The sequence below is a fragment of the Barbus barbus genome (assembly GCF_936440315.1).
Source record: "Barbus barbus genome assembly, chromosome: 42".
Classification (NCBI taxonomy): Eukaryota; Metazoa; Chordata; class Actinopteri; order Cypriniformes; family Cyprinidae; genus Barbus; species Barbus barbus.
Genome location: NC_136720.1, coordinates 26449036 through 26474101, shown reverse-complemented (window position 1 = coordinate 26474101; position 25066 = coordinate 26449036). Strand labels below are relative to the sequence as shown.

Sequence of the window (25066 nt, the reverse complement as noted above, 5' to 3'; positions counted from 1 at the left end):
TTACTGTTGTAAATTAAAATTTTAATATAAATTAACATTTGATCACGATAATGTAATCAAATATTATAATTTGACAATACTGAAATATAATCTCATATTTGACAAAGCAATCAAACTCTTTTATTGAATGTTGTTTATGCCTCAAACACATCTTGCTCTGTAATGCATCGTTTGTGTTTTTGGGTGAATGTCCCAGGAATGTTTTAATTAATGCAGAACAAAAAATAATGACCTCTCCCTGTTTGGAAAATAAGCATTTAAAGTGTTCAAATGAAACCTCTCCTGACGTCCGCCGGTCGACTTCCTCCCGGCCTCAGGCTCCGTCGGCCAATGGGAACGCTCAATCCTGGCAGATGACCCGGGAGCGGACCAATGGGGTCGAAGCGAGGGCGGGGCAGGAGGACGGGTGCCTGGTCGTAATCTCCACCGATGATGCCGGGAGGATAGAGAGGAAGAGGAACCGGAGCGGACGGGACGGGGATGAACGGGAAGATCGGAGGCACGTGAGGCGGATAAAAGCGGCATCTGCCCCTGCGTTCATTCTCCTTCCTCTGCTTATACTTCTTTTTGTAAAGCTGAGGACAAAAAAGGACAGGAGTTTAGAATTGTGTTAAGTTATACAATTACAAATATAATATTCAATTTAGTTTGAAATTTCATTGAGCTATTATCATAAATTATTATAATTTTATAATTGCGTTTTGTTTTTATTAATAAATAGTATAATTGTTAATATAATTGACCATTAATATATTAATTAATTATTATTATTTTTAAATAAATGGTTACAATATAAAATCACTGATTATTATCTATTTATTTTAAATAAAAGAGAATAGTGGCAGAAATAAAACAATGAAATCAATGATAATAATGTGAAAAGCATTAGAGATATATATAAATGCAATTATTAATAACTTCAAATTGTATATAAAAAATAAATATTGAATATTGTGATTAATGTTACATTTTATTTAATAATTGCTACGTTTGTACTCTTATGTATTTATCAACATGATCGTATTTTTGATAAACATTCATTTATTTTAATTAACAATTGTTATTTAAAACAGTTCAGCTTTATTTTTATAATTATTTCATACTACTACTAATTATTATTATTAAATGGTTTGATATTATTTAATAATATAATTCTTATCTTAAAGTATAACTGTAATTGACAACAGTAATAATAGCAGATAAATGTATAATATTACTAATTATCATTATGTTTTGATAATAATGATCAAATATACATTAATTATAAGGTTTCCATTGTAAAATGTAATATAATGACAGATTCCCATCTATTTATCAACATGATCATCATTCATTTCTCTGTATTATTAGTTTCAATTTGGTTTTAATTAATTGTTAATTTTCACATTATAAAAATCACAGATTTTTTAAAATGTATTTATAAGCATTATAACTTAATTTTAAATAAATAAAAAATATTAATTTAGATTGTGTCATGGCTCAGAGAGAAATCAATTATAAGAAAAACAGATACATTAAAAACGCAACGATTAATTATTTTGTATAAAAAATACAAAAAATAAATCAATCGCTAAATTGAATACTGAATTACAATTAATTTATTAAATTAGGTAACTTTAATGAATGTTTCTGATTATAAAGTTGCTGATTCTGATATTAAAATGATCCTCATTAATTCTCAGATTTGTTATGTTTATTGAGTGCCAATAATGAGCCATAATAGGATTTGATGTCTAAGTATGAATAAGAGCTGTGTTTGGCTCACCTCCGTCCAGTCAGTGTCTCGGTGTTGATTTCCTGCAGGAGAACACACTGAACAACAACACAACACTCATTACTGACACAATAACACATAACACAGTGTGTGTGTGTGTGTGTGTGTGTGTGTTCACGGTGTGTGTGTGTGAGTGTGAGTGAGTGAGTGTGTCTGAGTGAGTGAGTGTCAGTGTGTGTGTGTGTGTGTGAGAGTGTGAGTCAGTGTGTGTGTGTGTGTGTGTGTGTGTGTGTGTGTGTTCACGGTGTGTGTGTGTGTGTGAGTGTGAGTGAGTGAGTGAGTGTGTCTGAGTGAGTGTGTGAGTCAGTGTGTGTGTGTGTGTGTGTGTGAGTGAGAAAGTGTGTGTATGTGAGTGTGAGTGTGAGTGTGTGTGTGTGAGTGTCAGTGTGTGTGAGTGTGAGTGTGAGTGTGTGTGTGTGTGTGTGTGTGTTCACGGTGTGTGTGTGTGTGAGTGTGAGTGAGTGAGTGTGTCTGAGTGAGTGAGTGTCAGTGTGTGTGTGTGTGTGTGAGAGTGTCAGTGAGTGTGTGAGTCAGTGTGTGTGTGTGTGTGTGTGTGTGTGTGTGTTCACGGTGTGTGAGTGTGAGTGAGTGAGTGTGTCTGAGTGAGTGTGTGAGTCAGTGTGTGTGTGTGTGTGTGTGTGTGTGAGTGAGAAAGTGTGTGTATGTGAGTGTGAGTGAGTGTGTGTGTGTGTGTGTGTGAGTGAGTGTCAGTGTGTGTGTGCGAGTGTGTGTGTGTGAGTGAGAAAGTGTGTGTATGTGAGTGTGAGTGTGTGTGTGTGTGTGTGTGTGTGTGTGAGTGTCAGTGTGTGTGAGTGTGAGTGTGTGTGTGTGTGTGTGTGTTACCCCGGAAGTCTCTGTGAAGCAGGTGTCTCCAGAGTGAAGGATCATGGGTAGCGATGTTCAGGTCTCGGCACACGGCCGACAGCGAGACGAGAGAAACGACGTCCAGCAGCCGTAAAACACGCAACAGCAGCTCAGGAGGAAGAACAGCCAGACCGAAGAGAGCCGGCAAACCCAGCGCTGCACACACACACACACACACACACTCACATTAAACACTGTGTGTGACATTAGCACTGAGAGAGGAATCGTAATAATCACCCTGTCTGGCGGCAGCCATGAGTGGATACACCAGCTGATCTTTAAAGAGACGAGACAGTCTGCGTAAGTCTCTGTAGACGACGCCTGCGCATCCACCTGCAGAAACACACAAAACCTATAAATCTCCATTTCGAAAAATTGACCCTTATGACTGGCTTTGTGGTCCAGGGTCACATTTGGTTTTTAGAATTGTGTTTTTTATTAATATAACTATAAATGTAAATATGCAATACATATCTAAAATTACCTGCCCAATCAGCAGTCACATAATCCTCTGGTTTCAGCACCAGCTTGCGTGAATTCTCCATACTCTTGTCCATCTTTAGAACAGCTGTTTCACAACAAATAAACACTTGATCAAATCAAACGAAGGAAGACTAATAACAGCTGCCGTATGCAGATGAACGCACCATTAATGACGAGCGTTTGTCCCATCGGCACGGCAACCGCTGACACCAGGCTGTTCTCCAGAAGTGGGTGGGCATACTGAAGTCTGTACACGCCCCCTGCCGCCCGCCAGCCAATCGGCATCTCTCCTGAGTTCACATTACAACCCTAGAGAGAGAGAGAACCAATGAGAGACTCAGGAGTCCTGTTCAAAATGATGTCAATGATTAATCTGTGATTAATGTGTCATTAAATGTTGATTTATCTTATCGATTTTCGATTAATAACATTTAACAGACTGATAATATGTTGTTATGCATGTTGATTTTCAAAGGAAAAACAAAACTGAAAAACACCCTCTGTGTGCTTTACACACATTTTGTTAGAATTTGGTAATTAATACTCCATGCATGCATTAAAGTCAACTTTAAATGTGAGTTCATACAGCGTTATAATTTTAAATTTAAAGCGCAAATTCAGAAGAAATGGCTGGAAATGTTGTTCAATCCATTAATAAAATTTAATTTAATTTTTTAGTTACTATTACTTATTTTAGGACTGTATGAAATCGATTTATTTATTCCCAAATAATTTTTATTGCAATTTTTTAATTAAGTTTTGAATGTTCTTTCTAGATACACTAATAATAGCAAACATTAATCAATTAAAATGCTCTTACATTTATAAACGGATTAAACTACAATTATAGATATTTATTAAAATATATTTATGTAAAATTCATATTTAAATTGCAGTCACAAATGTGTTAATACTATTCTGTGTTATAATTTTTTTTAATAATGAAAAAGAATGTCTAATCAGTTTAATTCATAAAATGTAATACAACTGAATAATAAATTTAACTAATTTAAACAATAGTAGGTTTCTTGGAGAAAGAAGAAGAGTTTTTCTGTATTCTTTATATATAGATTATTACATTAATAATACCAAATATTTGTTTATTAAAATTCTCTTACCATTTATAAATGAATGAAACTCCAATTACAGGTATTTATTAAGAATATATGTTTGCAGTCAATGAGTTTTCATATAATAATCAAAAAGAATGCCAAATAAATTGAATTAAAAAACATTAAAAATTAAATAAATAAATTGTTCACATTTAACAATCGTTGTGGCCAAATGTTTCTTGGAATAAAAGACAGATTCTGTATTTTCTATATACACTTTAACATTGATAATTCCAAAACATTCATCTATTAAAATGCTTTGAAGTTTATAAATGGATGAAGTTATATATTTCTGTAAAATTAATATTTGCACTGCAGTTAAAAATTTGTTGAGAATTTGAAAATCTGTATGTATTTATGTAAATGATTCATCGATTGTTCATTTGAATGGAAATCTCTAAAAATGTACATCCCTACATCAGATGTGTTCGATTCTGTTAAATAATATGATTGACTCTAATTGAATCTGCAGGGGTGAGGGGTCAGCAGGGGTCGTGACCTGCGGCAGGAAGCCAGTCTCCAGCAGCAGCAGATGCACCGTCAGCATCAGACAGTCAGACGGGTTTCTGCAGCTCGAGGAGTCCAGCAGCCGCTCCAGAGCGTGAGGAATCACTCCATCCTCCGTCTCACAGCACAGCAGCGGCGGAGACACACCCTCCTCATCCTCCATCCACTCCTCCATCCCAGAATCCCTCACACCGCTGCTGTCCGATCCACCGGCACCACCAGCTTCAGCCTGAGACAACACACACACAGAGGCTGCTGTGAGGACTCAGATACACACACACACACACACACACACACACACTGCTGTGAGGACTCAGATACACACACACACACACACACACACACACACACACACAGGCTGCTGTGAGGACTCAGATACACACACACACACACACACTGCTGTGAGGACTCAGATACACACACACACACACACACACACACACACACACACACACACTGCTGTGAGGACTCAGATACACACACACACACACACACACACACACACACAGGCTGCTGTGAGGACTCAGATACACACACACACACACACAGGCTGCTGTGAGGACTCAGATACACACACACACACACACAGGCTGCTGTGAGGACTCAGATACACACACACACACACACACAGGCTGCTGTGAGGACTCAGATACACAGACACACAGACACACACGCACACACACACAGACAAAGAGGCTGCTGTGAGGACTCAGATACACACACACACACACACACAAACAAAGACACACACAGACACACACAGAAACACACAGACACACACAGACACACACACAGGCTGCTGTGAGGACTCTCTCTCTCTCTCTCTCTCTCACACACACACACACACACACAAACAAAGACACACACAGACACACACAGAAACACACACACACACACAGGCTGCTGTGAGGACTCAGATACACACACACACACACACACAGGCTGCTGTGAGGACTCAGATACACACACACACAGACACACACGCACACACACACAGACAAAGAGGCTGCTGTGAGGACTCAGATACACACACACACACACACACACAAACAAAGACACACACAGACACACACAGAAACACACAGACACACACAGACACACACACAGGCTGCTGTGAGGACTCTCTCTCTCTCTCTCTCTCTCACACACACACACACACACACAAACAAAGACACACACAGACACACACAGAAACACACAGAAACACACACACACACACAGGCTGCTGTGAGGACTCTCTCTCTCTCTCTCTCTCTCTCACACACACACGCACACACACAAACAAAGACACACACAGACACACACAGAAACACACAGAAACACACACACACACACACAGGCTGCTGTGAGGACTCTCTCTCTCTCTCTCTCTCTCTCACACACACACACACACACACAAACAAAGACACACACAGACACACACAGAAACACACAGAAACACACACACACACACAGGCTGCTGTGAGGACTCTCTCTCTCTCTCTCTCTCACACACACACGCACACACACAAACAAAGACACACACAGACACACACAGAAACACACAGAAACACACACACACACACACAGGCTGCTGTGAGGACTCTCTCTCTCTCTCTCTCTCTCTCTCTCTCTCACACACACACACACACACACAAACAAAGACACACACAGACACACACAGAAACACACACACACACAGGCTGCTGTGAGGACTCTCTCTCTCTCTCTCTCTCTCTCTCTCACACACACACACAAACAAAGACACACACAGACACACACAGAAACACACAGAAACACACACACACACACACAGGCTGCTGTGAGGACTCTCTCTCTCTCTCTCTCTCACACACACACACACACACACAAACAAAGACACACACAGACACACACAGAAACACACAGAAACACACACACACAGGCTGCTGTGAGGACTCTCTCTCTCTCTCTCTCTCACACACACACACACACACACAAACAAAGACACACACAGACACACACAGAAACACACAGAAACACACACACACACACACACAGGCTGCTGTGAGGACTCTCTCTCTCTCTCTCTCTCTCTCACACACACACACACACACACACACGCACACACACACACACACACACAGGCTGCTGTGAGGACTCTCTCTCTCTCTCTCTCTCACACACACACACACACACACACACAGACACACACGCACACACAATCACGCTGACTCATGGCATCAGGTTCTTTGTCATTTCAGTTTCTTTTTCTTTGATTCTTGTTGCTTATAAATTAATGCTAGCAGTGCAGTTTTAGGGCCATATGACATTTTTATTTATTTATTTTTTTTTAATTTTCCCAATGATAAAAAAATTATGTATTCAGTAGAATTCACAAAATTTGAACAATTTAATAATATATCAATATTATAAGTTTTAACAATAATAGTGAACTATTAAATGTGCTTTATATTTTCAGAAATTCAGTTTTGTCTGTTTTTATTTTAATAGATTATGTGTTTTATGATTAAAAAAACAATTTATGATTATCAAAAACAATGCCAATCAAATTAATTCATTAAACACTAACAATTTAATAAGTCATAATTTTAACAAGCCTTATGATTTTTTTTTATATATTTATTTTTTATTTTTTATTTTATGATTTAATACAATTTATTATTAAAAATGGTGGTAATCACAAATGCACAAAATGTTAACAATTTAATTAATCTTATAAAATTTAATCAAATCAGGGTTATTATAGTTAACTAAAACTAAAACCATAAAATATATTATTACTTTCAGTAAAATAAACTTTTTTAAACTTTATTTCAGCTACTTGCAAAAGCAACATTTCTTATTTTCATTTAGTTTAACTTTATGTACTAAAATAACTTAAAATGAAACAAAAATTAATACAAACTATATGGACATATTTAAAAAAAAATATTAGTAAAAACTTATAATAGTATGTTGTTACTAAAATAACACTGAATCTGTCAAACGATTAATCGCGATTGATCGCATTCAAATTAAAAGTTTGTTTACATAATATATGCATGTGTGCTGTGTATATTTATTATGTATATATAAATACAAACATGCATGTATATATGTAAGAAAAATATGTTATGTTTATATATTAAATATACCTATAATATAAAATATAAGAATATAAATATATAAACGTATATACATGTAAATATTTTCCAAATACATACATGCATGCGTTTGTATTTATATATACAGTGGTGTGAAAAAGTGTTGGCACCCTTCCTGATTTATTATATTGCATGTTTGTCACACTTTAATATTTCAGATCAAACTAATGTAAATATTAATCAAAGATAACACAAGTAAACACAACATGCAGTTTTTAAATGAAGGGAAAACAAAATCCAAACCCATTTAAATTAGTTTGATCTGAAACATTAAAGTGTGACGAACATGTAATAAAATAAATCAGGAAGGGGGCCAACACTTTTTCACATCACTGTAAATAATAAATATACACAGTACACGCACATATATTATGTAAACACATATATTATGTATATTTTATTTTCATATTTTGTTTCTACACACAACAGAATGACAATAAAACTTACTTAAATTTATTTTATTTACTGTTTAAATTAATACATGGAGGAAAAATTCTGATATTTCTTAAAAATAGTGTTGTATTATTATTATTATTTCATGAGTATATTTGCGGTCAGAGCTCACCTCCTCACTAGATGTGGCTGTGTTTGCTCCGCTCGGGGTTTCTGGGGCAGTTTGTTCTTGCTGGGGCAAAATCACAGTGATCATATCCCCAGAAACAACCCCACACGAGGAGAGCGTCTGTCCCGTGTCCAGCAGAACCTCCTTCCCGTTCAGAGACAGACTGAACTCCACATCAGACCTGAGCAGAGACAGACACATGAGAGCTGCTTCAGCACAACCTCCATATCTGACCAGCAGAAGCATCTGGAGCTCACCCCAGTCCGCACTGAGGCAGCAGGGCGTCTCTGACCCGGCCTCTGAGCTCCGACAGCGTGGCTTCTGGTCCGTCCAGCTCCAGTCTGCTGCTCTGCTTGTTGATTCTCACCCTGAGCTTCATGCTGCACTGAAGCAAAGCAGATCCGAGCTCACTTTCACTTTCACTTCGCAAACAACATCTCTGAGAATAATTAATCTGTACTCACAGGGTTCCCACTCTTTCCTGAACACCAGATTCAAGGACTTTAAGCACCATTTATTTTATATCATGCACTTATCAAATTCACACGCCAGCATATGTCATTAAAGACCTTACAGTACTAAACATTTCACTTACACTTAACATTTACATTAAAAATGTTTTGAATGTGTAGTTTTCACAAATGTAGACCATTTTGAGCAGGCGCGTTCAAAGGAAGTTAATACTGCTAATATTCAAATACAATTTCTAAAATATTGATAAAATATGCATGAAACTGTTTTTTGCTGTAGTTCTTGTACAAGATTTAAATTTGAAAGAATTTTACCATTTTTAAATTAATAAAAAGTGGTTAAATGTTGTAATAATACTGTAAAAATTTAAAATGTGCACATTCTCTCAATAGAGACGTTCCTCTAATAAACAAATAAACAAGTCAAAATTATTGTGTAAATCCCATTTTTTTCATCTTTGACCAGCTGCTCAAAACTTCCATATTTTAAATATGTCATGAACATTTTAAACCTTGTACATGTGCAAATCTGCAACAAAAAAAATATAAAGAAAATGAATTAACAAATATATAGGACTTTCTATTTGCTTTTAAATATAAATGCTATATAAGCTGTTTTTCTTATTTTTCAAATTCTACATTTTCTCCATGTCTCAGTAAGTTTTAGGAGTTATTTTAAAGTCTTTCTTGCAGAAACTGAATAAAAATGAGCTCTTACTGCCAGATTCTGGAAGATAGATTCTTCAAACAGACTTTTCAGTTAAATCTCTTTTTTGTCTCATTTCATCTGTAAAAGAAAACCTGCCTAATAATACTCCACACCTGAATATGAGGAGGTTTTAGGACTGTTTTTGAAATAGCGCCATAAGCTAAATTTATTTCAAGCACTTTCAATGACCTGTGTTTGTTTTCAAGTACTCTCCAGGCCTTGAATCCATATTTCTAAAATTCAAGAAGCGTAGGAACCCTGTCCTCAACAGCAGTAATTCAGCGTCAATTATTGCATGTAGTCCAGTTATTAAACCACTGCAAATCCAACAGGAAAAGCCTCTGCTGAATGTGTTTATATTTAATAAATCAGGAACAAAAATAAACGTACCTTTCACGTACGTCAAAGTAGCTCAGTGAAGCCGGAAACTCAGAAAACAGCTGAGCGACACTTTCAAAATAAAAGTGTTTTGTTTACATTATATATGAGTGTGTGCTGTGTATATTAATTATCTATATATAAATACAAACACATGCATGTATATATGTTATGTATAATATATTAAATATACTTATATAATATATAAATGTATATACATATTTTCAAGTTTGTATTTATGTAAACATAATTAATATACACAGCACACACGCATATATTATGTAAACAAAACACTTTTATTTTGGATGCGATTAATTGCGACTAATCGTTTGACAGCACTATTATTATTATTATTAATGCTTTATTAATTCAGTGCCACAAGAACAAGAGGTATATGATCAAATTAACATTAGCTGGCAGAGAAAAAAGAAAAGCGAAGAAAAAAAAAGAAAGAATGAAAATGACATATTACGTGCTTTTTTTGTTTTTGGTTTGAACCAGGAGATTTACATATAATTTAAAGTCATTTATAAAATTTGAAAAGTTTAGTCTACATTGAGTCCACTTCTTCTAATGTATATGGTATTTTCCTAATAAAATTAACAAATGTATAATGTGTTGTTCTTTGCCATTCAAATGTTAATTTTCTGTAAAAACACATCAAATATACAAATTTCTATCATACACTTCATTTTTCTATTAATAAAGAACTCTAAATGCTTCCAGACATGACGTTTTATTGCTTATTATTTGTCAATCAAATGATACATATGCATTGTATTTTATGAATATATAATATATAAAGCAGCTAGATGACTATTCGAAGACTGCCGATAAAATGCAATTGTGCAAATTTATTTAATTATATTTTCGTCAGTTTAAATAATAATAACTATTATTTTATTATTAGACTCGTTATTTTAAATGCATCTTTATATTTAAAACTCTTGGATATATTTCTGTTCATTTTCTCTATTTACTATATTGATTGTAATAACCTTGTGGAGCGCTAAAATAATCTCGTTAGCCAGTCCAATAACAAATACTGAGGAGGATTAGGCCAAACAATAATAAAATACACATAAAACCATCTCGAGATTAAAGTCGTTAAATTTAGAGAAAAAACTTGTTAAATTTCAAGAAAAAAGTCGAGATAAAATATTGAGAATAAAATCATTAAATTACCAGAAAAAATGGTTAAATTGTGAGAAAAAAAGTCGAGATAAAATGTTGAGAATAAACTCAATAAATTATGAGAATTTTTTTGTAAATTTTGAGAAAAAAGTCTAAATAAAATGTTGAGAATAAACTCATTAAATTACGAGAATTTGTTTTATTTATTTCGAGAACAAAATAGTTACATTACGAGAAAAAAGTCATTAAATTTTGAGAAAAAAGTTGTTAAATTGAGAGAAAAAAATTCGAGATAAAATGTTTAGAATAAACTCATTAAATTACGAGAATTTTATTTTTAAATTTTGAGAAAAAAATTGTTAATTTCGAGAAAAAAGTCATAGAATTTTGAGAAAAAGTTGTTAAATTACGAGAATTTTTTTTTTAAATTTTGAGAAAAAAGTCTAAATAAAATGTTGAGAATAAACTCATTAAATTACGCTAATTTTTTTTATTTATTTCGAGAACAAAATAGTTACATTTTGAGAAAAAAGTCATAAAATTTTGAGAAAAAAGTTGTTAAATTATGTGAAAAAAGTTGTTAAATTACGTGAAAAAAGTTGTTAAATTACGTGAAAAAAGTTGTTAAATTACGTGAAAAAGTTGTTAAATTATGTGAAAAAAGTTGTTAAATTACGTGAAAAAAGTTGTTAAATTACGTGAAAAAGTTGTTAAATTATGAGAAAAAAGTTGTTAAATTACGTGAAAAAAGTTGTTAAATTACGTGAAAAAGTTGTTAAATTACGTGAAAAAATTGTTAAATTACGTGAAAAAAGTTGTTAAATTATGAGAAAAAAGTTGTTAAATTATGAGAAAAAAGTTGTTAAATTACGTGAAAAAAGTTGTTAAATTACGTGAAAAAATTGTTAAATTACGTGAAAAAAGTTGTTAAATTATGAGAAAAAAGTTGTTAAATTATGAGAAAAAAGTTGTTAAATTACGTGAAAAAAGTTGTTAAATTACGTGAAAAAGTTGTTAAATTATGAGAAAAAAGTTGTTAAATTATGAGAAAAAAGTTGTTAAATTATGAGAAAAAAGTTGTTAAATTACGTGAAAAAAGTTGTTAAATTACGTGAAAAAGTTGTTAAATTATGAGAAAAAAGTTGTTAAATTATGAGAAAAAAGTTGTTAAATTACGTGAAAAAAGTTGTTAAATTATGAGAAAAAAGTTGTTAAATTATGAGAAAAAAGTTGTTAAATTACGTGAAAAAGTTGTTAAATTATGAGAAAAAAGTTGTTAAATTATGAGAAAAAAGTTGTTAAATTACGTGAAAAAAGTTGTTAAATTACGTGAAAAAGTTGTTAAATTACGTGAAAAAAGTTGTTAAATTATGAGAAAAAAGTTGTTAAATTATGAGAAAAAAGTTGTTAAATTACGTGAAAAAGTTGTTAAATTATGAGAAAAAAGTTGTTAAATTATGAGAAAAAAGTTGTTAAATTACGTGAAAAAAGTTGTTAAATTACGTGAAAAAGTTGTTAAATTACGTGAAAAAAGTTGTTAAATTACGTGAAAAAAGTTGTTAAATTATGAGAAAAAAAGTTGTTAAATTACGTGAAAAAAGTTGTTAAATTATGAGAAAAAAAGTTGTTAAATTACGTGAAAAAAGTTGTTAAATTATGAGAAAAAAGTTGTTAAAATTTGAGAAAAAAGTTGTTAAATTTCAAGAAAAAAAGTCAAGATAAAATGTTGAGAATAAACTCAATAAATTACGAGAATTTTATTTTTAAACTTCGAGAAAAAAATAGTTAAATTTTGAGAAAAAAGTTGTTAAATTATGAGAAAATGTTTTGAGATAAAATGTTGAGAATAAAGTCATTAAATTACGAGAATTGTTTTTTTTAATTTTGGGGAAAAAATCTAAATAAAATGTTGAGAATAAATTTCGAGAAAAAAAGTCTATAAAAGCCCAGCGGTGTCATGTTAATTTCATCTGGCTGGACAGGTTACGCTGAATAACAGTCTAACGAGTACAAATGAACACGAGTCGGGTTTTCTACTTTTTTCTCGAAACATGAAATTTAATGAGTTTAATCTCAACATTTTGTTTAGACTATTTTTCTGGGAATTTAACGAGTTTTTTTCCTCAAAATTTAACGACTTTAATCTCGAGTTGGTTTTATTTTATTTTTTATTATTGCTTGGCCCTAATCCTCTTCTGTAGAAAACGCTTGTAATTTTTGATGAATTATTTTATGACAGTGCTGCAATATACTGTATGCAACGCCACAAGAGCGAAGCACAAGGCTAATGCATTTTGTTGAATTTTTGTCCAACACACCGTTTTTCGTTTAGAGAGGTTTTATTAATAAACAGCACTCTTCTGATGTAATTCCTGCTCGTTTGTTTGCGGGCAGCAGGTGGCGCTGAAGATCCCGAACAAACCCGCGTCAGTCTCTATAAAGATACAGAAGAAGAAGAAGATCCGGCGAAGCGTGTCAATATAGTTTTGCTGATAAAAGTGCGTTTATTATTTCTATATTAAAATGAGTCGCTCTTATAACGATGAGCTTCAGTATCTGGATAAAATCCACAAGAACTGCTGGCGGATCAAGAAGGGCTTCGTGCCGAACATGCAGGTAAATCATCAGAAACGAGGCAGTGACGCATCTATAAACATATTCAATCTTTGCGTTAATTATAAGTTAGTAGTACGGTGCTTTATCGCTGATGATCAGCGTTGTGTGTTGTGTTGAGCATGACTACAGCTGAGGTTATTGTGGTTTAATGCTTGTTCTTCAGGTGGAGGGTGTTTTCTATGTGAACGAGCCTCTGGAGAAACTCATGTTTGAGGAGCTGAGGAACGCCTGTCGTGGTGGAGGTTCTTATTCACAATCCATACAAACACTGTTATGTGCTTAAAACATTAGGCTGGTTTGGATCATGGCTTAGAAATGATGGAGAAATACACGTCAGTCATACATATACTCTGCTGGAAGCCATCAAACACATGCTCCACTGAGATAACAAGCACTTGTAATCAGAACATGGGCAATTATCAGTGGTGGACAAAGTACAAAAGTATTTGCTTTCAAATGTACTTAAGTATCCAAAGTACTATGATTTATTATGGCTAATATCCTGTTATCAGTTTTGTCACAAGACTCATGCTTGATCAACAATATGCGAAAAGACTCTAATATTACTCTTAGCACACCAATCTATTAATAGAATGATATTAATTAGTCAGACACTTATGTCTATTAAAATTATCATGAGCTCAACCTTGAAGCCAAACATTTTCCTTTAGAATAAAATGAAACATGATTTCTGAGCAGGTTTAAATTGAAGGTTTATTTGTAACAGTTGCAAGTTTAAGTTTAATAACTTGTATTATACACGGGTTCACATGAGGTTTATACACAGGTCCACATGAGGTTTATACACGGGTTCACATGAGGTTTATACACAGGTCCACATGAGGTTTATACACAGGTTCACATTTGTTGTAGAGACAGAAGCTCCACAGTGCAACAGAGAGACAGTAACAGGACAGGACACGGGCAATAAAAACAAAATAACAAGAAATAGCCAATAACCAATGTACAAAGCAGCAAAAAAAAACAAAAACACACACAATATATAATATAAACAACTATGTATGTACAGGTCAAGTATGTGCAAATTAGAAAAAATAAGTGAGTGTGGTGAATGGATAATGTATTAGTTGTGTGTTCCACGTTTATTATTGAGTGTTCATGAGATGTATTGCCTGAGGGAAGAAACTGTTCCTGTGTCTGGTCGTTCTGGTGCTCAGAGCTCTGTAGCGTCGACCAGACGGTAACAGTTCAAAGAGGGAGTGTGCTGGATGTGAGGGGTCCAGAGTGATTTTACCAGCCCTTTTGCTGTCTGTCTATCAGGAAGCTGTTGATCCACTGGCAGACGGAGACGGAGAGCTGAGTTAGTTTATTCTGAAGGGTTTCCGGGATAATGGTGTTAAAAGCGGAGCTGAAGTCCACAAACAGGATCCTCACATAAGTCCCTGGTCTGTCCAGATGCTGCAGTAAACACATCTAACTTAACATACACAATCAAACCGTTTTCTGTAAGCTACAGATATATTACTCCATTAAACATGACCACTAGAATGAAAACGCTTACCTCGATCGGTTTCCTTAGATTTGAAGGAGAATTCTTGTAAGAAGAAATTTTACAGGGCCGAGGCAGGCAGAGAAGGCAATTGAAAATGAAGGACTCTTTCTTCTTTTCAACGACTTCAAAAAAATCACGTAAATAAGGCCACGGGTGTTGTGGCAAGTTAGAGTCAGGAGTTTCTTCCATCATGAAGGCACTGGCAGTTTTTTTTGACTCCGTCTCAAAATGTTAACGCTGAACTGTATTCGTGTGTATACCACCAAGCAGCAACCTAAACGAGTTCAAAACAGAGCGCGCTGTACCCTGATTGGTGGCTTGCCGTGTGCCCGACCAGTTAAATTAACTTTTTTTTTTTTTTTTTTATCCACTAATAAATAAAAAGGAACGACTCATTTCCCAAAATGTAGTTTAGTAAAAGTAAGATATTTGACTTTGAAATGTAGTGAAGTTAAAGTAAAAAGTCTCCCCAAATAGAAATACTTCAGTAAAGTACAGATACACGACAAAGTTACTTAAGTACAGTAACGAATTACATTTACTTCGTTACTGTCCACCACTGGAAATTATAATTCAAATTAACCATGCATTAAATTAACTCAACATGTATTTGCTCTGAATTTACTTTGCAAAAGCTATTATAACCACGTAGATTAAAATCTATAAATATAATAGGAAAAGGATTAAGGAAAAATCTATAAGAAGAAGGATTAAGGATGATTAAGTCATATATGTTTTTATAGTTTGTTAATTATAGTTAAAAAGTTTGACATTTTGTTGTTTTTAGGTTGAACTAAAATGATAAACTAGAAATAAATAAAAACTGCAATAAAATTAAATGAAACCTAAACGGTAATATTTAAAATAAATGATTTGCTATTAATTTTAAGATTAATATTTAATTATTATATGATTAACATAATATTTACCAGTGCAGCCTATATTTATTATTTTTTAATAAACTCATCACAATCAGTTTTGAACACATGCTGATTTAAATGGTAAGTGTTTAAATTGCATATAAAATCCCATTTTGACAGGGTTTGGTGGTTTCTTGCCTGCTATGAAGCAAATTGGAAACGTTGCTGCCCTGCCAGGAATCATACATGTGAGTTAAACCATCAGGATTTATGGTGACAGGAAACGCATCATGTTGCTTCATCCTGTTTTCTCGTTCCACAGCGGTCCATCGGTTTACCAGACGTCCACTCCGGGTATGGTTTTGCTATCGGAAACATGGCTGCGTTTGACATGGACAACCCAGAGGCCGTGGTGTCTCCCGGTACGTAATCGAGCCGCGTTCAGATTAACATTAAAGGGATAGTTCACCCAAAAATATAAATTTGATGTTTATCTGCTTACCCCCAGGGCATCTAAGATGTAGGTGACTTTGTTTCTTCAGTTGAACACAAACAAAGATTTTTAACTCAAACCGTTGCAGTCTGTCAGTCATATAATGGCAGTCAATGGGACTCACGGCTTTGAGAGAAAGAAAAACATACACAGACAAAACCAAATTAAACCCTGCGGCTCGTGACGATACATTGAGGTCTAAAGACACGAAACGATCAGTCTGTGCAAGAAACTGAACAGTATTTTTATCGTTATTTACCTCTGATCCACCGCACGTTCCTGAGCGCGTTCACAACATCCAGCACGGCGTCTTCTTCTTGATTTACAGCAGATCGCAGACTTATGTGCATTACTTTTACTTTACTTTTAGTCATTTAGCAGATGCTTTTATCCAAAGCGACTTAAGAAAAATTAACTAAAATCAAAAGTCAAAGCTCTATAAATACTATATATACACATTTAATAAAATAAAGAAATGAAATAAAAATGACAAATGCATACAACAACATTTCAATAGTAAACATTTAAATTAAAACAAAAATAAAGCTAAAAACAATTCAAAATATTAAAACAACAAAAGTTATGAGTATAATAATTATTCTAACATAACACTAAGCCAAACACCAAAAAAACTATATATATATATATATATATATATATATATATATATATATATATATATATATATATATATATATATATATATATATATATATATATATATATATATATATATATATATATATATACACACACACACACATATATACATATACAAAAATAAATTCAATATATTATTTCATTTCCATGTAGTATGTTGAAGTACTAAAATAACTCAAATTAAATAAAACTAAAACTTAATAGAAAAAGGACTATACAGATATAATAAAAAAACTAATAAAATGACAACATTTCTACAACTGTAACTAAAATAGATAACAAATACAAATCAAACTACATTAGTTTATCAATAATCCTAAAAAATAACACTGAGCCAAACACACATGCTAAAACAACAAATTATTACATGCAGTAAGAAATTATTATAAAAAGCTGAAACAGAAGTGAAACAAGGTAGAAAAGGGGAAAAATGAAAAGCCACACTTATACCCATCTCTCAGACGGACCATTGAGATTGTAGATAGTGTCAATGGTCCATTTGAGAGATCGGTGGTGGTAAAGCAAGAAGACGTGTCATAAAATCATATAAATACTGTTCAGTTTCTTGCACAGACTGATCGTTTCGTGTCTTTAGACCTCAATGTATCGTCACGAGCCGCAGGGTTTGATTTGGTTTTGTCTGAGTATGTTTTTTTTCTCTCAAAGCCGTGAGTCCCATTGACTGCCATTATATGACTGACAGACTGCAACGGCTTGAGTTAGAAATCTTTGTTTGTGTTCAACTGAAGAAACAAAGTCTCCTACATCTTAGATGCCCTGCGGGTAAGCAGATAAACATCAAATTTACATTTTTAGGTGAACTATCCCTTTAGCGATGTTAGGCTCATGATGCGTGTCGTCTGCAGGTGGCGTGGGGTTTGATATTAACTGTGGCGTGCGTCTGCTGAGGACTAATCTGGACGAGGGCGATGTGCAGCCGGTGAAAGAGCAGCTGGCTCAGTCCTTGTTTGACCACATTCCCGTCGGAGTCGGGTCCAAGGGCGTCATTCCCATGGGAGCAAAGTAAACCATACTGCACCTTTCCAACAGCACTTCTTCAGTTTTCAGTCCGTTTATATTTTCAATCTCAATTTATGTTTTTGCTCTGAACTTACTTGGCAACATTGATTATTGCAAAAAATAAAATGCAGTAATACTGAATCGTTATATGCAATATAACTGAACATCATAAATACCAATGGAGCCTATATTTATTACTAAAAATTGTAATACATGAAATATGTTCTATAATTGGAGATACGTTTCAGAAAGTTAAGAAACTTTTTACTTTTTTCTGTACTTTCTGAAAACATATTTAGTTTTAATAATTAAGTGCTTGCCAAACACAAGATACTTCCTTTTTTTACTTTTAATGCCTATATTTATTATTAAAAATTGTAATACATGCCATATGTTTTGTGACTCTTTGAGTGATGATGCTAAATAACTAAAACTGTATTATAACCTAAACGGTATTATAAAAGCTAACACAAGTGACAAAAGCACCTAAAATTAATGTTAATTAAACCAATTAAAATAAGAATAAAAGCTAATTCAAAATATTAATACACTAGAATAATAAATAAATAATACTTGTTGCCTTGGCAACTGAAATAAATTCAGTAAGTTAAAGCACTAGAACCTAAACGGTAATAAAAACAATACAAATGGCAAAAGCACACAAATAATTAAATTAATTTCAAATTAGAACTTGATTAAAATGAAAACTGAAAATACAAAAATAAAAGCCAATTCAAATGAATAAACTATAACAGTATAAATAATGCTGAAATGAAGTTGAAGCACTAAAATGATTTAACTGGAAAATAACAAACATATATTATAATAACAAACAAATAATTGTAATTAAACTGTGCAAAAGGTAGTTTTATGTCTCCTGAGTCTGAGAGGGTACTGATTATATGCTATTATAGTTTTATTCGTATTATGAATGCGCTTTTCTTCTTTAATCGTCATCAGTTTTATGCACTGTTGAGTTTTCTCCTGAGTTGCCCAGCGTTGTGTTCCTGTGTGCAGAGATCTGGAGGAAGCTCTAGAGATGGGTGTGGACTGGTCTCTGAGGGAAGGATACGCTTGGGCCGAGGATAAGGAGCACTGTGAGGAATACGGCCGAATGCTGCAGGCCGATCCCAACAAAGTCTCGTCCAAAGCCAAGAAGAGAGGACTGCCACAGGTACCTGCATTACAACACAATCCTGCAAAGCACCACAGATTCTCTCCGATCTCGTGTCATGTTCTCCTGCTGTTGTGCAGCTGGGCACGCTGGGGGCAGGAAACCACTACGCCGAGATTCAGGTGGTGGATGAGATCTACAACGATTACGCTGCTAAGAAGATGGGCATCGACCACAAGGGGCAGATCTGTGTGATGATCCACAGCGGCAGTCGAGGCCTCGGCCACCAGGTGGCCACAGGTCAATAATTACTTCAATATTAATAGTTCATTTTAATACTTTTTTCTGGTAACACTTTACAATACAGTGTCATTTGTTAACATTAGTTAATTTATTAATTAACATGAACAAACAATGAACAATGCACTTATTACAGTATTTATTAATCTTAATGTTCATGAAAATGCAGTTCATTGTTAGTTCACAGTGCATTAATGTTAACAAGCACAACTTGTGATTTTATTAATGCATCAGTAAATGCTGAAATTAACTAAGATTAATAAATGCTGTAGAAGTATTGTTCATTCTTAGTTCATGTTTACTAATGATGTTAATTGATGAACAATATTGTAAAGTGTTACCGTTTTTCTAATGTCTATTTTGTTGTTTGTTTCCTTTTTCTATATATATATATATATATATATATATATATATATATATATATATATATATATATATATATATATATATATATATATATATATATATATATATATATATATATATAATATATATATTTGGAAAAAGGATCAAGGATGATTGTCATATTTTTTTTTATTTTTATAATTTGTTAATTATAGTTAAATTTTGACATTTTGTTGTTTTTGTCATTTTTATTAGGTTTTTGTTTGTGCCGGTTTTAATCTTCTTTTTTTTTTTTTTTTCTACTTTTTTTTAGTTAATAGTTAAAGTTTGGCATTTTGATGTGCTTATTTTTCTTTGTAAAATGTGTATGTAGTTTTTGTAATTTAAAAAAAAAAATTTAATTACATTTTAATCTGTGACCCTGCAGCACAAAAGCAGTCATGAGTAACACAGGTATATCTGTAGCAATAGCCAACAATACATTGTATGGATCAAAATTATACATTTCTCTTTTATGCCAAAAATCATTAGGATATTAAGATCATGCTCCATGAAGATATTTAGTAAATTTCCTACCGTAAATATATCAACTTAATTTTTGATTAGTAATATGCATTGCTAAGAACTTCATTTGAACAACTTTAAAGGAGATTTTCTCAATATTTAGATTTTTTTGCTCCCTCAGATTCCAGATTTTCTAATAGTTGTATCTCAGACAAATATTGTCCGATCATAACAAACCATACATCAATGGAAATATTATTTATTCAGCTTTGACCATTATGAGAAAATTGACCATTATGACTGGTTTTGTGCTCCAGGGTCACAAATTAGATTTCAATTAAATTAAATTTATGTAACAATGTTTTTAGTTAAGTATAATAGCCCTGCTTGACCTCTCACTCTGGTGTTCAGATGCATTGGTTGCGATGGAGAAGGCGATGAAGAGGGATAAGATCACAGTGAATGACCGTCAGCTGGCCTGTGCTCGCATCATGTCTCCTGAGGGTCAGGACTATCTGAAGGGCATGGCGGCCGCCGGCAACTACGCCTGGGTCAACCGCTCGTCCATGACCTTCCTCACCCGCCAGGTGAATGCTCACACAGAATAAAATATCACATACCATTCCTGCTGTGTACACTGTGCTTTAGTGTGCATGGAAAAATGACTGCACAGAAATATCGGCAAGCAGCCGTAGATATTTTAACCCTTGTATTGTATTGTTCATTTGGGGGTCACACTTGTGTTGTTTGCGGTCAAAACTGACCGAACACCTGAAATGTAACTTTTTTTTTTTCTCAGTAAAATCAATGTTATATATTTTTGTTCCATAATATTTTTTTTGTATTTTGAGAGAATTTTGTGGTACTAATGAATATTTATGCAATAATTATGATCAATATTTTCCCATTGGAAAATAATACATTTTAATATTAATATATATTTTTTACATATTTTGATATTACTTTTCAATTATATTTTTCAAAAATATTATTATTCCATGGTTTTTAGCCACTAAATTACTATATATATATATATATATATATATATATATATATATATATATATATACTCTCTAGTGGTTTTTTAGGTATAAAGACTTATTATATATGATGCATTTGCAGAAACATGCTTTGTTAGTCACACTAGTTCATATGTGTCTATTTTGCACTCTTGATATTTTAGAGCGTCACCCCTTTATTGCTGTGCACTCTTCTGCATCGTGAATGATTTGTAGATTGTACACACACACACACACACACTAGCCTTTGCCTTGCTCACACACACACACAGACACACACACACACACATTCTCTGTATTTTTGCGTATTTCCCATTCATTTCTGAACAACACAAGTGACTTTTTTAAAAAAAATTTTATGGCCATTTAGCTTTTTCGTCCATGATTTTTTATTTTTTTGTGGTCACATAGCGACTGCCAAAAGTCACCAAGTTTCGTACCATTCTGATGAAGTAACGATTTTTAAAAATTTGAAACATTTATATATTTTTTTGCCGCTGAACGTGTTTGTACTGACCTTCCCTGCAGGCCTTCTCCAAAGTGTTCAACACCACACCAGACGATCTGGACATGCATGTCATCTACGACGTCTCGCACAACATCGCCAAGGTGGAAGAGCACATGGTGGACGGCAAACAGAAGACGCTTCTCTTGCACAGGAAGGGATCGACGCGAGCGTTCCCGCCTCACCATCCACTCATACCTGTCGACTATCAGGTGACTTCATATTAGTGTGAATCGTCACTGGTTTCACGATTCGATTACGATTATCATGTCAACAATTCCATATCACGACTATATCAAATTTATTTTGTGCATTTTTATTAAATTATATAAGCAGGCTACTTTTTAAAAAAATCATTACAAATTTAAGAATTTTAAACAGGTTTTGTAAGCAGAATCAATTGGTTTATTTGTTATAATAATGCAATGAAACGTGCCAAATTGTGCAGTCATAATTTTTGGCCATGCTGTCATACAAAGAAATTATGAACACATGCAAAAACGAGAGAGGACCAACGCAATATTAATAACTGATTATGTTGTAGCCATTGTCAATGTTGCCAATTTGGAGATTTTGTCACTAGATTTAGTGACTTTCTCACCCCTTTTGAGATATTTTTCAAAAGCCAAGAAACAAAATCAATTTCTTGGACGAACCATATCTAGATTCCGAGACTCTTCCACCAATCTATATTTATATAGATCAGTGAACTCGCCATTATGATGTAATCTAGCAACATTCAGGGACTGTTTTATTTCAGTTGAAAGCAGTTGGCAACACTGGTCTGTGTTTTTTCATATTTTGATGGTTTAAGTGAAATGTGGGGTCATAAGCCCCTCTAAACATCACTTATGGCCACTCTTGTGTTCATAACGATCAAGTTTGTATCGTTTGATCAACTCCATATCATCAAATACTGTAACTCCATTGTCATATGTTCGCTGGAAAGTGTCTTCTCCGCTTTGCTGCCATCTTGTTACTCTTAACGAGGTTAGGAGACCTCTCCAGCTCTCTTAAATAATTTAGGAGCTGAGACCTAGTCTTAATACTTAGGAACCTTTCCCCCGGTTTCACAGACAAGGCTTAAGTCTAGTCCCAGACTAAAATGTAAGTCTGCGCTTTTTCAACTGAAATAAACTTGCACCGATTGATTTTAAAATATATCAGTGCCTTTGTTTTGTCTCATATTGCACAGCAGTAACGTTTTTTTCTGAGCACGTTTATAAAAATTGCTCATGTCCTAATTGAACTATGATCTAATCCTGGCTTAGTCAAAGCCCCTTCTGTGAAACCAGGCCTTCATGAATCACTCTTATTCTTAAATCTAGGAATGAGAGTAAAATTACTTAATTCTTAGAATTTTGACACACTTGAGATTAAAATTGTACTCTGAGCGGCTTTATACATATGGCCCCAGATCTGAAATTTAAAAATAGTGGGTGTATTGTTTTTATTATTTTATTACTGGCATGACAAGCGCATATGGCAATGATGTCAGTAGGCAATAATCGATTATGGTCTATTACTGCATCGATTTAATTTCAACACCCCTACTTCATATGTAACAAATCAAACTTAACCCGGTTTACTTTAATTCTTGTGAACGATTAATGCCTGTTATTCTGAAAGTTTGGAAATGATTTTTGATTGTTTTCTCTCTTACAGCTGACCGGCCAGCCGGTTCTGATCGGAGGAACCATGGGCACCTGCAGTTATGTGCTGACAGGCACCGAGCAGGGCATGACGGAGACGTTCGGCACCACGTGTCACGGAGCGGTGAGTCATGTGATCAGATCTGCTGCAGTGATTGTCGTTATTCTCAGCCGTCTGACGCGTGTTTGTGAACGCTGTAGGGTCGAGCTCTATCCAGAGCCAAATCCAGACGCAACCTGGACTTCCAGGACGTTCTGGATAAACTGGCAGACAAGGGCATCGCCATCAGAGTGGCGTCACCAAAGCTGGTGATGGAGGAGGTGAGCTTTCTTCATTCTGTCGCAACCAGAAGCTCCAGCTCTATGCAAACTGCCCCCGCCTCCCTTTAAAGAACCATTTCCAATTAAGTATCCAAAAACACAATTTGTTTTTCAAAAACCATGCTACAAAAAAAAGAGTATTTTTATACCTGGTATACCTATTACCACTAAGTGGTCACACATAGTTAAAAAAAATAATCACTTTGTAGATTAAGCAACAATATTTTTATATTTTATACCTTTGCAATAGTTTTTTTTATTTTAAACAAATTCCAATTTTTAAGCTTCAAATGCAGAATTAGTTTTTTATATTTTGACAATTTAGTTTTTGAATAATCATCCTACAATAAAATGCATTGATTTTATGCCATTATTAAGCTGCAAATCAATTTATTCTAAACAAATATTTTTTTCTTTTTAAATCATCCTTCAATAAAATTGAATTTATGCTTTTATATTTAAGTTGCTTCGTGATGTAAATGGTCACAAGTTTATTTATTTCTGTTAGCAAACTGTTTAAACCAATTAAGTTTCCAAAAAGAGCTGAAACTTTTTATATATATATATATTTTTTTTTATGCTGTTACATTTAAGTTGCTTGTGGCCTAAATTATTGCAAATTAATTTCTTGTTTAAATTTGTTAAGCTTGAACGGCTCAATATTGAAGAACAGCCATTAAAAAAAAAAATCTCCTCAATATGCATGTTTTTAACACTATCTTCTTGCACATCAGGCTCCTGAATCCTACAAGAACGTGACAGACGTGGTAAACACGTGCCATGACGCCGGCATCAGTAAAAAGGCCATCAAGCTCAGACCGATCGCTGTGATTAAAGGCTGAAACATCAAGAAGCTGCACGCAAGTTTCCGACCACGGAAGATGCTGGATCTCGAATATTTAGCACGTGGCTCAGGCATTGTTTAGTTTTGGGTTTGAGGGTGAATGTTTACACTACTAAAGTGGAATAAAAGCGTTGCATCAGCATCTCAGCTTGTTCTCCTGAATCTGCACAAGTACATGAACG

At 34.0% G+C, this 25066-nt stretch overlaps 2 protein-coding genes across 6 annotated transcripts; one reads left to right on the top strand and one right to left on the bottom strand.

The window, feature by feature from the left end:
• Nucleotides 1-89: 89 nt before the first annotated feature.
• On the bottom strand, nucleotides 90-10048 carry LOC306861207 (F-box only protein 7-like). 5 transcript variants are annotated; one of them, XM_079403352.1, is made up of 10 exons: nucleotides 9997-10048; nucleotides 8685-8812; nucleotides 8431-8608; nucleotides 4733-4888; nucleotides 3286-3430; nucleotides 3123-3206; nucleotides 2876-2971; nucleotides 2618-2794; nucleotides 1766-1812; nucleotides 90-575 (listed from the first exon to the last, which is right to left on the bottom strand). In XM_079403352.1, exons 2-10 carry the CDS (start codon nucleotides 8804-8806, stop codon nucleotides 267-269), a joined length of 1314 nt encoding a protein of 437 aa, XP_079259478.1. In that variant the 5' UTR covers nucleotides 8807-8812; nucleotides 9997-10048; the 3' UTR covers nucleotides 90-266. The 5 variants fall into 5 exon arrangements, with proteins under 5 accessions (XP_079259478.1, XP_079259476.1, XP_079259477.1 ...); XM_079403350.1 differs by having other exon boundaries at nucleotides 4733-4969; nucleotides 8685-8807; nucleotides 10008-10048; XM_079403351.1 differs by having other exon boundaries at nucleotides 8685-8807; nucleotides 9997-10038.
• Nucleotides 10049-13542: 3494 nt separating this feature from the next.
• Nucleotides 13543-25026, top strand: LOC306861503 (RNA-splicing ligase RtcB homolog). Its single transcript, XM_079403784.1, has 12 exons — nucleotides 13543-13734; nucleotides 13898-13976; nucleotides 16288-16355; nucleotides 16430-16529; nucleotides 18127-18283; nucleotides 19298-19454; nucleotides 19535-19694; nucleotides 20955-21130; nucleotides 22091-22279; nucleotides 23733-23843; nucleotides 23921-24040; nucleotides 24775-25026. Exons 1-12 carry the CDS (start codon nucleotides 13642-13644, stop codon nucleotides 24880-24882), a joined length of 1518 nt encoding a protein of 505 aa, XP_079259910.1. The 5' UTR covers nucleotides 13543-13641; the 3' UTR covers nucleotides 24883-25026.
• The last annotated feature ends 40 nt before the right edge of the window (nucleotides 25027-25066 follow it).

Bases quoted from the DNA above. Each gene is read 5' to 3' on its own strand.
- LOC306861503 (XM_079403784.1), top strand. From the start codon at position 13,642: ATGAGTCGCTCTTATAACGATGAGCTTCAGTATCTGGATAAAATCCAC. The intron at 13,735-13,897 runs GTAAATCATCAG...CTTGTTCTTCAG, and splicing joins GCTTCGTGCCGAACATGCAG to GTGGAGGGTGTTTTCTATGT. The intron at 19,455-19,534 runs GTACCTGCATTA...GCTGTTGTGCAG, and splicing joins AGAAGAGAGGACTGCCACAG to CTGGGCACGCTGGGGGCAGG.
- LOC306861207 (XM_079403350.1), bottom strand. From the start codon at position 8,806: ATGAAGCTCAGGGTGAGAATCAACAAGCAGAGCAGCAGACTGGAGCTG. The intron at 2,795-2,875 runs GTGATTATTACG...GTGTGTGTGCAG, and splicing joins CATGGCTGCCGCCAGACAGG to CGCTGGGTTTGCCGGCTCTC. The intron at 1,813-2,617 runs GTAACACACACA...GTTGTTGTTCAG, and splicing joins GCTTCACAGAGACTTCCGGG to TGTGTTCTCCTGCAGGAAAT.